Consider the following 16,124-nt stretch of genomic DNA (forward strand, 5'->3'; position numbering starts at 1 on the left):
GTAAAATACTAAGTGTGTTATCAATACACTACAGTTATAAACTGAAAGTGTCTGTGTAGCTGGTGGGGTTATGCAAATTATGTTCTGCATTTTGTTCTTGGCACTTTCAATTAAGAGGCAGGAGGCAGCACTGGGTTTCAGGTCTGGAGTAGCATTCTGGTAAAATATATACAAAGTAACAAAAACATCAGCTGGTGGTCTGTGTTTGTCTGCTTGGCTCCCCTCTCTGTCAGTTGGAAAGAGTTTGTTTTTTTCTCTCTCTTTTGCCAAGTTACAGTTACAAAATAAATAACAACTATTAGATACAATGAAGTTCAATTTCATGGACATATATAGACATAGCAGCATAAATCAATAAAAAAACCTAATAAGCATGACTATGAATAGCAGCATGACATTACTATATTGATATTACTGTCATATAAATAATCGAATAATCGATTATAATTAGACACATAGTGCAGAACAGTAACCAAGACCAAGACCCATATCTCATTACTGTAACAATTCTAAACATAGAAAATCACAATATTGATCCACATTGAAGTCTGATTACCTTACAACTATATAACATTACCATAGCAACCACACCAGCTAGACTCAGCTTATATAGCTAGACTGGTATGAATTAAACTCAGCTACAAAACTGATTCAGAAACAAAGAAAAACATCTGTAAAAACATCAGGATATCTGGTACCCTGACAGAAAGAAGAAAACATATACAATTAACATAGAAGCACCACAAATACAGCAGAGTTGTCAAGCTAACTTGGCAACAAACTCAGCACTCTAACAATCGCCTGATTTCTTTAAATGTACGTTAATTAAAAACTGTGGTTAGTGATCTGAAATATCGGCAGGATTTACATGGAATGGAACTGATATGGCATAGAACAAGATACAATCATTAGATCATGTTAGTATCACATCTAATGCATGCACACACCTACATAGCTAGGCTGAACACACACACACACACAAACCCCAATGACACACAAGTAGGAGATGCAGACACAACAGAACAAAAATAATAAATGGGAAAGATTTGATGAAATTTATAAGCTGTGTCTACATTAATCAGTTACATCTGCACCGTGACCGTCCGCAGCAGCAACAGAGTCACAGCAGAGAGTAGCAGAGTGAGAGGTCTGTCCTCCCTCCTGCGCTCTGCTGTAAACACACCGTTAGTGAGCAGCTGCTCTCATGTCTCCCCAGGTTTCGGTGCTCGTTTTCAGCAGAAACTCTCCCGCTCTCTGCCTGCTCAGCCTGCTCTCGCTGTGTCTCTCTCCCACTGAAGCCTGCTGTCAGTAACTCATAAGTAAGGAGAAGATCTAAAGAGCTAATGTTAAAGTTCAAAGTAACCGCTCTACAGATATTGAGCATCATTGACAAATACCTTGTAAAATGTCCAAGGTAACTAATAACACCAGTGTCTTCACAAGTTTATTAACCGGTGGGAAAATTTCCTCACTGTGGCATCCTTACTCTGAACTGGCACTGCTTTGATAAATAGCCACATGTCCCTACTTGGCTTTTATGTATTACCAAACTCACTGCTAGTAATAAAAAAGCATTACAACTTAAAAATATTAAAAGCTAACTTGAGTTCTGTGTTTTCCCCTCGGGGCTTACTATTACTATGCACTGCTGAGATTGTTCAGTTCTACAAACCCATATACTGCTACTGATACCAGTTCACGCAGACATCCATCTGTTAGTTTTAGTAATTGTTTTGCATATCGATTTAAATACTTGTAGTGTGTCTACTTCTTTTCTTGTTTCAGCTACTGTCATATTAAAACATACGTATGAATTGGTATTTTATTGTTTGTGTACTGCATGAATAATACAGTTTAAATTTCTTGTTTTCAACTTCCATGTCTGTCTTTTGGTAGATTGACAACATACATATAGAGCTTTTATCCAAAGTGCTTTAGTCTTTCATCCATTCATACACACACTCACACACCAATGCAATGGGAGCAAGCTACCATACAAGACAGTGGCCTAACCATCAGGAGCAACTGGGGTTTAGTATATTTGATAAGACAGAGTAGGGAATCGAACCAACAACCCTGTGATTAATGGCGCTACCTGCTTCCCAAAATTAACAACCAAAACTTTTTTTTTTTTTTTTCATTTTGTTTGTTTGAAAAAGAACAATTTGAAGTATTTATGAGTGAATATACCCCCTTTCTTCCTTTCTTGTCCTTTAACAGTGTGGAAAAAGGACATGTTGCTTCATTAACAATCAAAAATAGTTTCCCCTTCTGTGTACCTAGAGGGGAGAACATGTCTCACAAGGTAATGGTCTAGCAAGGACATTGAGGCTTACAAAGTACAGTAGATACGCCACCCACCGGAGAGGCTGTGTGTTGGATCACCTCCAAGAAGAGTTCAGCCTTCAGTTTTTACACTTGAGTGAGCATCCATGTTCATGCAAGCATGTGTCCTTGTAAGTCTTCAGGTGACCTATAAATTCTCTACAAACCATTACTGTTTTCAAGCCTACCAGAGGAATTACTTTCATTTTAGAGGATAGTTACGGGACTTCTACCTTTTTATTTATAAAGGTTAATATATAGCAGTGTGTCTGCACTGTGAAATATATTCACAGATGAGCCAAATGAATTTACTGTAGCCGTTATAAATGAAAACCCTACTTTGAATCCACTTTGTCATCGTAAACGTATAACCACACCATCTCATATACACTGCAATCTGTTATGTTTGAAAGCCATTTCTACTGTGTATTGATTCCACACAAACACACACGCACACACACCAATGTTTTTTGTCTTCTTTCCCCACCATAATACCACAAATGCCCCAAGGATGCCATTGACCCTACTGCTGCCACTGAAGTGGAAGTGACTGATGCTGTAACAAAAGCTGTGACAGCGTAAATGGAGCTGAGAGTCTTTTAGCTGCAAAGTGTTGCACTCTTGTTATATTGCCACCATTTTAAACCGTTAATGTTTAAATCCCCTACTCTTGTGTACATCGGCAGGAAAATTAGGCCACTGAAAGTTAAAACAAACCCAGATGATAAACAGGCATTTGGCAGTCAAAAGCAGTTTTATACAAAGTATGAATTTCTGCTTCCATTGGCTTGTAAGTTATACTTTTTTTTTCCTGCAGCTTTGGCAGTACTTTCTCAGTGGGTTCCAAAGATTTGTCATGAAAATACAGCAGATGTGTTGCTCGGTGGAAACGGTTAAGGTTCAGTGACCCAGCTCCTGTATCAAAGCAACATTTTGTGACTGGTGAAACCAATCTGTTGTAATTGCAACGGCTCACAGCAGTGTGGTTTCGGCTCATTGTCTCAATCAGTTTTGAATGTCACGAACCAAGTGCGTGGGCAGATTAACAAAAGAAACCTGATGTCTGCTCAAGAGCTGCATTTGCATATGTACAATGTGTCTAGTTACCAAACTTATTGAAAAATTGTCAATATTCCAAGCAAGCTGTTAACATGATTGCTAATAGCTCAAATCCCATTAATATTTCCATTTCTATGCTGTAAATCAGAGTATGAGTATACATTTCAATGTCCTCCTTTTAATAAGGCAACTGGGAATTGCAATTATTCTGCCATTATTGTATAATGACCCTTATTACTGCTTTTCAAAATTAACAAATTTCCAATAAATTTAAATTTAAAAAACGTCATTTTAACAAGCCAATTAACATCTGTTTTATGTTGAGTATGCTTACTCAGAATACACCTGCTGACCCAGGCCCTATTCTCTGTCCCTGTTCAGTTTCAGCCTTTCTAAGTTTCAGTGAGCTTTTACAGCAGCGGTGAAAGCCATGTGCAATGGAGAGTGTCTGCATATTTTCATCTCACCCAAACACCACACCAGCTGGTTTCACTGATTAGTTCCTCCTCTCTGGTTGAAGGTTTGCTAATCAGTGGGATGATTGTCCAGCTCAGCTAGACAGAAAAACATTTTCAAATGTTCAATGAATAATGAAGTGTCCTTATGTAAAGGAGAGGAGGGTTTGTTGTGTATGACAAACATGGCATTTTAATTATTTCCTTTGCTTGATTGCATACATTTCCCTCAAGTAAGAATACCAGATATAAGTTTTGCAGATTTGTCAACCTGACAAGTTCTATGTGTTGTTTATATAATCTGAAAATAACAACCCGACCACTTTGGTAAAAGCCCTATGTTCAACACTATTTTTTTATTCCTTCACAGGTGTGCACAGGGGGACGTTGTCACACACACAGCATGGCTAAACCGGTCAAGTATACTGTATGCCGGAGAAGACAAATGGTCGGTGGATCGCAGAGTGAGTTTGGTGACCCTTAATCAAGAGGAGTTTACCATCAAGATTGAAAACGTGGACATGACAGATGAGGGGCAGTATGTGTGCGCAGTCCAGACAAGCAGTCGACCGAGAACCACCGTGGTGCACATCCTCGTCCAAGGTAAAAACGATCTCTAGATAATAATGAAAAACTAGTAAAACTACTGCTACATACCAATATACTACTAAATAATAATAGCAATTAAAAGAAGCTTGAGTACATTTCTGAGTCACTCCCTATAAAAGTGCTATTTCTTTGGTAGGTGTTTCATCTAAAATTGTAAAAGACTACATATTGCCTATATATGCTCCTTTTTATATAATTTTGATTTGTTTATTTATATTTGTTCTGGTCTACACACATGATAGATGGCTGTGTTATTCCTTAGCATAGCACATGAGGGCATAAGTGAACAGAACAAACCAGGGAGAAAAAAAACAGACGTGTGCTCTCTTTCTTGAATCTCATTTCCTCATTCATTGCTCCACTGGAGCAATTAGGGGCTAAGTGCCTTGCTCAAGGAGAGGGAGGAGAGAGTGTTCCTCATTCACTACGTTAGATGAGGTTAATGGGGAATACCAGATGTTAAGATCCTTTGCCTAAAATGATGGTGGGGACTTGTGATAGTGTCCTCATAGAGATGCCGTGAACAGTGAGGTGCACTGTGCTGTATACACATACTGTAGCATAATGGGGCAGTTTAATGCTACCAATTTGATATGCAAACGATCCGTGTAGCATAAAGTGCTGCGCATAAGATGCCACTCTCAAGTTCATAACAGAGGAAGAACTGGATCATATTGGCCAGCTCTGGATTTCTTATGCTCTCACATTTGATTATTAGTCTTTAGCTTCCATTTAATTCTAACTCATTCAGAATGTATTTTGAAGAATTTTCTTGAAATAATTGAAGTGCTATTTGTACTTGTGTAGTTAGTAGTAAAACTAATTACTTTTATTTTAATAAAAGCTGCCAGCATTGTGTCATGTGGTGATTGTTTTTATTCCCATGACAACCATGAACATAGACAGCACCTCTAATTGTAAACACATTTAAATTAGACAACAGAGAAGGATTTACATGTTAATTGTAGCTTTTTTCATACACCTGCACAGGTCTGTATCTTTTGAAAAAAACTGATAAGTAGATCAAGCTCTTCTATTCTACTGTATATCATCTTAAAAAAATCTAACGACCATCTCTCTAAAGTAAAACAAATGTCACACGTGAAAATGAAATGACAAACTTGTATTGTCAATAAATTATCAATAAAATATCTGCACACATGAATCAAAGACAGGTGCATCAGAGGAAAGCACAACTTAATAAAAATTCTAAAATCTTGCAATCTCCACTACACTCATCAGGTATGGGCAAGCATTACAACAGTTCCATACATACGGTATATACAGTCATAGGTGCTGGGTAAAATATACAATCAGAGGACCACAAAAATTTGACTGATTTTTCTTGGTTTTTAAACATTTTTTTTTTTAATTTTTATTATTCTCATATCTATTTTGAATGTAATGCTCTCATTCTTTTGATGTGTGTTTTTTGGGTAAAAAAAAAATTAACAGCAGTGGTCCCAGTTGGAAGTGTGTGTGTGTGTTTGCTCAGTGTGTTTCATTCAACAGTGTATCTAATTAAGGTCTTGTGACTGGATAATTTAGCCAATATCTGTTATATATATATATATATATATATATATATATATATGGAAGTGTTGTTATGCTTGGCCATATACCTGATGAATGTTGAGCAGACCGAAACCTAAATAAATGCAATAGCAGTGTGCAGGAGATTTTATTTAACTTTTTAAAAACTTTATTTGAATTCAAAGACACCACCATCAACACACACTAGAGAGGATTCTTCAAACTGGGCTTCCATCACAGGATCTTTGGAAAAGGGTTTCAATGAAGCAGTAGCTCACATAAGCACTTGTAAAAACTCCCCAAAATAGGGTTTTTAGTGCACTATTACAGCTGAACAGTGTACAATAAACGATCATTTTTTTCATCATCATTTTTCCCAGACTTAGCTAGATAGCTACATTTCATCAGCAATATGTGATGTGTGCAGGTGACTTTATCTTCTATCAGTGAGGTGTACCATTTATCTAGACATTGGCAGGATGTCTTTTCCTGCATGGTGGCTGTGTGATGCCTAATTATGATGTTTGGTTTTGGTCAGATTAGATTAGTGATAATTAAATACTGGACTGCGATGTGGTACTGAACTTTGCAGAAATGTATGGTGAAAACAGGCCTAAATTTTTCACTAAGTGGCGAGAATTAGTTTTCTATTTTTACTAATTAGTAGTTTGTTGTAACCTTCTCTCTTGACTCTGTCCACGGTTCACACGCTCATCATCGCAGGTGTATGACCTCAGGTGACCAGTTTGCTTCTGACATTGAATGAATTTATTTTTAATCAAAGGTGAACTCATTTTTACATGTCTTGAGGCATGTCTACATGTCAATTTCATGTATAGCAGTGTACTTCCAAACAACATAATCCAAATAAATAAGTTAATCACACGTTCTGTTCAGTTTCTGTGCTTTAAACAGAAAAGAGAATACCACTAAACAAATTTATCAGGAGTCAAAGAGTAATGACATATTATCTACATCTTAATTTCAGTGCAGTTTACTCTGTTTTTCTGTTTATTTATTTATTTACTCATTTAATTCATGCAAATTCTGTGCATATGCAGTGTAGTAAGCAGGTCAGGTCACAGGAGCGGGAGTGAACAGATGCACATGTCCTCAGGATTCGAGTGTCTTGCTAAAGAGCACTTTAACTGGTGTGGACACAGCGGTCATACAGTTCAAAATGAAAGTATCCTGGAGCGTCTCTTTAACCACCAGCTCACCCCTCATCTACATTAGAGAGGGTGACTTACGTTATGTTAAAGCTAAAGACAGCCTGAAAACTATTACTCAGATCCCCAATGTCTCGAAAGATTATATCTTCTTTTTATTATCTTAAAATATATCTCTCAGGCCCTCAGGGGTTTCATACGACTCCCCCCTGAAAGCACACATTTTTTAGAAAGCTGAAGTTGGAAACTGAAGAAACTGTTATCTTCATCACTATTGCCATAGTAACATATAACAAAGCCTTGAGATGCTCTGCTGATTATGATTGGAAGACTACTGTATAAATGATGGAATTTGAAGTGCATGTATTCAATCATTGTTTATGTGACATTAATCATCCAGCTGGCATTCTATCCAATAAAATAACACCTTCCTTCCAACTATGAGGGAATAAATTCAAGTTTTCTGCTGCAATATTCTTCAGAGGGTTATTTATATGAGCACCTGAGAAGTTGAGAATTCATTTGGTGATGTAACTGACACTGTGGTGTCATTACCAGATTGTCATCACAAACATATAATTTCCACATGGTAATTTATTCAGAATTCACAAGAACAAACCTGTCACAGTCATTTGGACCTTTTTATAATATATATGCAGCATGGTTTAATTGTCTTGAAACTGAGACTCTAACTAGATTACTGTATTTATGTATGCATAGTCGGTGAAACCCACAAGGCTATCAGTGCTCTATGCAAAGAGATTGTTTTGCTGTTCCAAAGTATAAATTAACAAGCACTGGCATGTATCTAATGACATGATCAGTAAAAGCGGCTTCATAAGCAAAGTGATGTCAGGTTTCGTGAAGGAGATAAGCACTTGTTTGTGGTTTTTTAAAAGAGCTCATTATATATAGAACTGAGCTCTCCTCCCTCTCCTTTAGGAGAATTGATCAGAGAGTCTTGATGGTTCTCCAGCATGAGCAGTCAGTCTCTGGAACCATGCCCGATCACAATAACTCATCTGATGTCAAATGTCCATGTTTGATTCACATGACTTCATAGATTATTTATAAGACTTAAGATCCCAGTAGAGAGTAACCCACAATAGTGCAGAGGAACTTGACTGGAGTGTTTAAAGCCTGATTACATCATTCCCCCAAAATGTTGTTCAAGACAATAAACATGCATCAGTTTAACCCACAAAAGTCCCTTTATCCTGCATAATAATGGACTTCATTTATTAGTGTTTTCTTTTTTTCTCGCTCTTAAATATATTCGGAAAGAGAATAAGAGAAAAACAAGAAAACTGACTTGCAAACCTTTGTTCTTAAATTGAATGCACATTCAAGGCAATCAGTCATTAGCATTAGCAGGGAAAAACACAATAAGTAAGTAAACAAATAAGTCAAGTTCATTTATAGAGCAGACATCATGAAAAGATTCATTGTAGAGGAAAAAAGACATAAACAGAGACACAATATAAAAGTAGTTAATAAAACAAAGATAGATCTAAAGTTTAGGAACCATGACAGCAAAGTCACAGTCTCATTTAGTTTTGAGGCTGAAGCAAGGAACAACCAATAAGTCCTGATCAGAAGAACTCAGAGACCTGCTGGTGATGTGCGGCTGCAGTAGATCTCCCATACAGGCAGGTGCCTGACCCTGCAGAGCTCTAAAATTAACCTCAAGAATCTTAAATTACGTTCTGAATTCGATGCAGAACCAGTGTAATGACTTACATGAGACCTTTTTAAAGAGCTGGTGAAAAGCTTTGCAGCAGCATTCTGGACTGCTTGTAAACTATGCAGGGATGTCTTGCACAGTCCCTATTAAGCTTTTTTTTTTCACAATCCCAATCCAAGTCCTTTAATATTGAGTATCTCCACTGAGTGTATTTGCCTAAATAACACAGCAGCCCAGTGCACAGTCTATACAGCGACCTGAAAATGAGATAAGATAGAACTTGATTCATCCTGAAATAAATGTTTGTGCCAAAGATGCTCAGTACACAAAGTAAACATAATTATATACGTAACACGTGTTATTTGGACATTTTTTTATTTTTATTTTTTGCTTTTATTTGTTGCTTTTTCTGCACGTGTAAACATCCTCCCACTATATACCACACAATGAATTAACTTCAACTTTGTTTAGGAACCCAAACATGAGTAGTCTTAACTCACTGTTGCCTTGGTGGCAGCAGAAGCAGGAAAATAGCAGGTTCACTGAGGCTGCAAAGAAATACTTGAGCAGTAAAGGTCAGGCACAATACGATGTGAGGGGTATATGTTGCTGGTGCCACTCTCTGCCAAACAACACAGGGAATGAAAGAATGTCCCACCTGACTGAAGCCTATCTTTCAGTCTTAGAGAGCTTGTAGAGCTTGTAGCAGATGGTGTAGAAAGAAAGCCTTCTAGGATAATCTATTACAAGTTTTATTTTTTCCCCCTTTGTTACAACCCACACAGGAAGCTTGTTCATCAAAACTCTTTACTTTTTTATTTTTTACTGTATTCCTACAAAGAATATGAGCATTCACAAATTAGTTTTTGCCACACTTGAGGCCCAAAGATGTCAGTCTGTTTGTTCATCCAACACATTGGACTACAGCAAGATATCAACTATCAACTACTGGACACATATATTCACACTTTGAAGATAAACTCTACTGCCATGTATAACTCAAAATGCATACATGATAATGTGATAATGATAATGTCTTTATTTTATCTGAGCACATTCATGTTCCAGAGGCTTAATGACCTGGTAGCATGTCACAACAAGCTCAACATTTTTAACCCCAAAACTGATCCAGCTAGAAGAATAGAAAAATTGTAGAATATGTGATGTTCCATCTAGGCCTTTCATATTGTGACAGATAATTAATGCTTATCTTTTTGTTCTCATCTTCACTGAATAACACTGAGGTTTTTTATAAGGAGCACATTAGTTACAACAACTCTTACCAGGATTTTATGTCTCTATGCGATGTTTTGCAATTCAGAAAATGCTTTCATGAAAGCTGCTTCCGCTGATGAAAACTATATGATGTGGTTAAAAACTCAGAAAAAACTGGGATAGTAGGTGGACCTTTAGATGAGATTATTCTTATTTTCCCCATAAAAATAAACACATTCTTCTTTTTTCATTCAGATTCAGATATTTGGTTATATTAGTTCATCCTCACACAGTATATTCAGTTCATTCATTCAAGTGTATTCTTTATTGTGTTTGGTGGTCATTGTTTTTGCCTCAGAGACAGGATAACACTGAGGTCATTTTCATTTTCAGGCTCTGTTACCGTTGTTGCAGATCATCTTTTCAGATTGCGCTGACTTTGCTGAGCACTTGTACTCTTTGCCTGCAGGTTTACTATCTTTAAAAGCCAATATGTTGTAGCTGTATCCCCAATTCTCTCACATTGTCTTACATAATGTATATCCATGCAACCCACCAAATGCCTATCAAACTAAATATCTAGAGATTACTGGAAATGTATTTTCAGTGGAGCACATGTACGTATGTGAATGAGAACAAGTAGATGGTAAATCACCAAAGAAAAGTCAAAACTAATAACATGCCTTTTATAACATCAGTGTTTAGGTTTATATGACTTGTTCATTGTTAAATTAGCTTATACTACTTAAAAACTAAATCCAGTTTTGTATGTGTTTCCTTAAAGAAGGGCTAGCTTGTTTTCTGACCTAATGAATGTTTGCATGTAATGGAATTATGTGTGCTAATGAAACGCATTCTAGAAAAATAATTACGGTATTTTACAATCACCCATCTCCACATTTGTAGCACACTAGTCAGGGATCATAGCTGTAATTCTAAGTTAAGCAAAAGAATTAATATTGTTTACTTTTTCTGAAATTCCAATATTATTTCAGTGCTGAATGTAAAACTCTCTCAACAGCTTCATTAAAATCAATAGTGACATGATTGAGGGACGCTGTGCAATTTTGTCTGCAGAGCCAGCCTTTGTTGAAAGTGACAGAACACAATAAATTGTGTCCAGTTAGAAATTCTGCTTTGGGTGTACAGTGAAATAATGAGAGAGGTGTTTGTCCAGTGCAGTGATGAATCCTCATTTCATCCAGGCTACTCATTAATCCTGCTGCCTAAAAATCACAGCAAAGTGTCCATGCTGTGCTGTTTGGATGATCCCTGATCCATGTGGACAGTGTCCGCTTCAATCCCTACTCTTAATATGTTATGCTCAGTCTATCCCTGTAGGGAAATTCTCTTTTAGCTCACCCCATCTATGAGTGGTCAGAGGTCAGGGTCAGCAACAGAGCAGCAGCCCTGCAGCTGATAGGGATTTATAGTACACTTCAGCGATGTGCTTGGTGTGACATCGATTTGAACTCTGGGAGATGAGTTCCCTAACGGCTACGCTAGTGATAAAACTCTGACGCCCCTCGTTCACCTCCTTTCATGGATGTCGATGGGTAGCTGTCATGTAAAACACGGTAGCTGTTTCTCTGTTTATCTTACATGATGGTGAAAATATGTCCTTGTGTTTGTTCTATGAATATTTAAGATTAAACACTCAAGAGAAATATGTATAGTCTGCAACGAGTTGACCTTTGCTAAGCTAAGGGAATTGAGCTAATGAACTGTAATGTAATGCTCCAGCTCTTGCCAGTAGAAATGCTGTCATGTGACAAGCACAGTAATTACTAACTAGTGCTAATAAATAAAATACTCATCGTACAGCAAAATCAAAATTCTGTGATCATTTCACCTTGAAGCAAAATAGAAAAAAATGTCCTCCAAATGAAATGACAAAATATGATGTTCCATGAACTCAAGAATGACAGACACAAGTGTTTTCTGATCTGACCTTGCTATCAGCAGGATGACATCGTTTCTCCGTGCCTTCCAAAACTGTTACTGTTGGATAATAAATATTTTTTATGATGTGACAACGCTACAAAAACTACTTAGTCAGGTTTAGGGAGAGATAAAGGCTCAGGTTAGAATGACCTCCCTGGTGATGGCTTTTAAAAAAAAGAAACAATGTTGACTTGTGATTTGGAAACAGTGACTGAGCAGTAATCTCTCATGTTTAAGGCTGATGTTTTGTGGACCCACGCACCACCCCGTTCTCCTTCCTACACGGACTTTGTTGCTCTGTAGTAACATCAACTGATTTCTGCCTTTGCTCCTGTCATAATTACTTAAGCTGCTTCAGTATATGTTGTTTTCAAGCACTTTCAATAACGACTTTTGTTTTTCTCGAGAGGACAGTCGAAACTTAAAATCCAAAGAAGTAGACAGATATCCACATTATGCACAGATTATAAAGAAAACTTACCAGAAGCTCAACTATAGCATGACCATTAGTGCACAAATTTGAATGCACTCAGAGGCCAAAACACCTTGCCTGGTACAATATGATCATACCACTGAAACATAAAACCAGAAGCAGAACAAAGGCAAAGCAGAACAAAGGGGCATTTCTTGTGTTATGTTTATTTTTATGAGTGGTATTTTTTGTTAAATGCTACAAAATGAAAATCACTTCTATCCAAGAGTTTACAGATTAAAAAGAAGTTTATTACACAAGTTCTATATACATCACTGCCTGACAAAATGCCGAACATTGTTTAGTTTTCATTGCATTATTGCATTGCAGATTATCATATATTTCTTTTGACAAAATTCTGCAGGATTGAACAGCCCACATGGTGGATGATATATTTTATTACAATGGCCTGCTAGTTGACTTGGGTCAGTCTTTGAAGCACTGCAATATTCTTGCAAAGATGATGTGAGGTTACACCTCTATTAAAAAGACATTTTACATGCTTTATATGAAATTGAGGCCACAGAATACCAATGTGATGCTTAATACACACACACATATTCAGACAAACAGTTCTATTAGCACTTTTTATATTATTGGCAAAGTAAAAAAAAAATAACACACAATGCCCAACTGGGAATTTGTTGGCTTTAAACATACCTTGTTACAAACTGGTTTTCATTGAGTTGCAAAGGAGCACGCATAACCATCGTTGCATTTATAATTCTTCACTTCTTCTGGTTTTTCAGTAGACACATTTTACTTAAAACCATCACACTCTCACTTCCACTTTTTCAACAGTGCCTGTGTCAGAATTAGCAAGATCGACACAGAAATGTTCAGGAACTCTATAACCTGACAGCTATTGAATTCATCTGAAAAACCTTTTGTTTTTATTCCACAAACAGAGCTCCAGCCTTGGCCTCTTGCACCACAGCTAAATTGAAGCAACACTTAAATGCTTGCTGTATGCTTTTGTTATTCAAGAAGCGTAAACTGGGATTAAGCTGACATCCAATAAATTATTCATAGAGATTTTGTCTTACAAACAAGTCTGATGTGACTAAAACATGTGAAAGCACCGGTGACACTCTGTTCATACACCTTTAGTTGATGATCCTCAAATGTTAAAATAGAGATGTGTCTTTGTTACTTTGAAATGGAAATGGCTGCTTGGGACAGATCTGTCAGGAAAAAAAGACACACAAAAACAACATGTATTCATAAAAAAAAAACCCAGTAAGTGTGAGGCATCCAGAAGAAATTATTACTGTCATACGCAGCCATCAAGCAAGTCTTCAGATGTCCTGAGACATGTTTATATGTCTTGAGACATTCAGAGACATCTTCAGATGTTTTTATGATAGTAGTGTCTGAATATGAGTGTTACAGAATGTACAAAGGCAGCTGTCATCTGAATGTTCCAAGTAGTAGTCTTCAGACAAGTAGCCTTCAGGCATTTAATAGCTACAGCAGACTTACTGCATGTGTACATGTTAAATATGTTAATTTGATCAGCAATTCATCAAGTAATTAATAGAATACACAAATAATTTGAGACATAATTATGTGAAAGTGTAAAATAACACTCACATGTTTGTACATGAAATAAGGAATACTAATCAAACATATTTGTGCATGTGCTCATGTAAAAGACTTTGTAACTCTCAGATATTGAGGGACAAAATTCACAGTCTTGGCTTTAGTCATATGAATTCAACAAATCATGCACATATTATCCAACGTTAGTTATAAAATTCACTCTAGTGTTTCTCCAGACACAGTGTCCTTGCTGAGCTGCAGTAAAAGGATAGCAGCTTCAGCTCAACTTTCAAATGTATTTTTGTCCAAAATGAGGACAGTAGATTTTGTCCCTGTTGTTTTCACTGGAGTCACTCCAAGATTGAATCTCTCCAATAACTTGTCCAATAACTCTTTAAATATATACATACAGTACGGACATGTGTGTGTTGTATTAAGATAGGAAAAAGCACAACCTGTCCTTTTAAATAGGATTTATTTTCCTCAGCGGAAATGTTCACAGCTACGGACTAATTTATTTTAACCTCCAAATGCAGCATTTAAAATTTTGTGCGATCTTGGCTCATCTGTGTTACACTATACTTTAATGTCCTTGGAATGCATGGAGGTGATTTTTTCTCTGTGCAATGTAGTCACAACTGACATTAATCACAAGTAGTGCGGTGTCCATTCAAAACGTGCCTGTTCGGAACGGGCCAATTGCTCGGCCTCTGGCCGCTGCTTCAACACATAGAAAAATTAATACTGTTGATGTGAACATGAAAGAAACTAATATTCTATTATACACAGATGTTTTAAATAATAAGTACTGCAATAGTAAATAAATGTTCTTTTCTCATTTCAAGTAAAATAAGAACTGCATTTAAAAATAAAATACATAACAGAGAGCCTCTGATAAAATGTGCATCTTAAAATAAAGTGGATTGATCCTATTGGGCTCTTAGATTATTGATTTTCTCTGCCCTCGGTTCAGATTTGAGTGGGTATGTTTGCTCAAAAGATTTGTGCTTTCTCTCATAGTGGTGCTTCACAATCTCTATGGTCTCGGAACATATGAGACACATTGGTTTTGAAGTGCCTGTGGGAGGAAGGAACATGTAAGAGTCTATATATTCTTGATTAAAAGCTCTGTTCTTGCTGTCTACTTTTTGCATTTTAGAGCACATGTGAATCGCTTATTTCTCCAACTGACAGTCTCTCATCTCGTCTCTCCCATATGTACTTATTGGAATGCACGGATTTGATTGGCTGAGTAGCATCACGTGAGATGTTTTATAACGCGATTGGTCTGTGACTTTCCTGGGCTTCTGAACCAGTACCGTAAAGGCTAGAAAAGCTGCACCAGTTAAAATAGAAACGTCCTGTAAAAATGTAATAATTCTCAATAATTTCTCGGTTATAATGAGTACAATGAACTCGTACTCAACCCTGTACTTGCATGGGTCTTCAGCAATACACCTGCCAAGTGTGAAGTAGATTGGATGGACAGTTCTCAAGATAAGGACAGACAGACAGAGAGTCTTTACTTTATAGTTAGAGAGAGGACATCATGTCTCATTTCAGAATAACCAGGATTAATCAGGAACTGGGGAAAGGTGTATTAGACAAAAACATAATTAATATATTGAAGAGAAAATAAAGGATGACATTCCTTTATTTACATAATGAAGTTAAAATATAGTCATTTTATGCTCACTGTGTTGAAGAGAGTAAGCTGCAGTGTTGAGTCACCAGCGAGGTTTAGGTAGTTGCACAACCCGGGGCAGGCTATGGGCTGTGGGTAAGTCTATCTGGGTGCAGCTGTGTTTGCCCACTGGTGATGGGATTCAGCCTTGATCCAAGCTGCGCCGTGAAAGAGCCTTTCTGTCGGCTTAACTCTCAGTTTGGCCGTACTGCTGTCAGCAAGCAGCCGGGTATCTGGTTCAAGTGTCGCTGTCTTCTTCGGAGCGATGTGCTAGTTTGAGTTGAGGATTCAGGCTTTCGCTGGTTTATTGTAATCTTAGTTTAATGCCAAATAAAGTTTAATCTGACTACACAATGTTTATCTAGGCTCGGGTAAGGCTTCACATGGGTTGGCGTAACTTCAAAAATGAAATACTAAATGTGGAAACACAAGA

General features: G+C 37.1%; 1 protein-coding gene across 5 annotated transcripts in view; it reads left to right on the forward strand.

The window, feature by feature from the left end:
* ntm (neurotrimin) overlaps nucleotides 1-16,124 on the forward strand; it is a 452,008-nt gene that overhangs the window by 398,649 nt on the left and 37,235 nt on the right. For all 5 annotated transcript variants that reach the window (XM_044370237.1, XM_044370240.1, XM_044370239.1 and 2 more), the window contains one exon: nucleotides 4,210-4,442. In XM_044370237.1, the coding sequence (XP_044226172.1) occupies nucleotides 4,210-4,442 (233 nt within the window). The remainder of the gene's footprint in view (nucleotides 1-4,209; nucleotides 4,443-16,124) is intronic.

Source organism: Thunnus albacares, chromosome 13, assembly GCF_914725855.1.
Source record: "Thunnus albacares chromosome 13, fThuAlb1.1, whole genome shotgun sequence".
Classification (NCBI taxonomy): Eukaryota; Metazoa; Chordata; class Actinopteri; order Scombriformes; family Scombridae; genus Thunnus; species Thunnus albacares.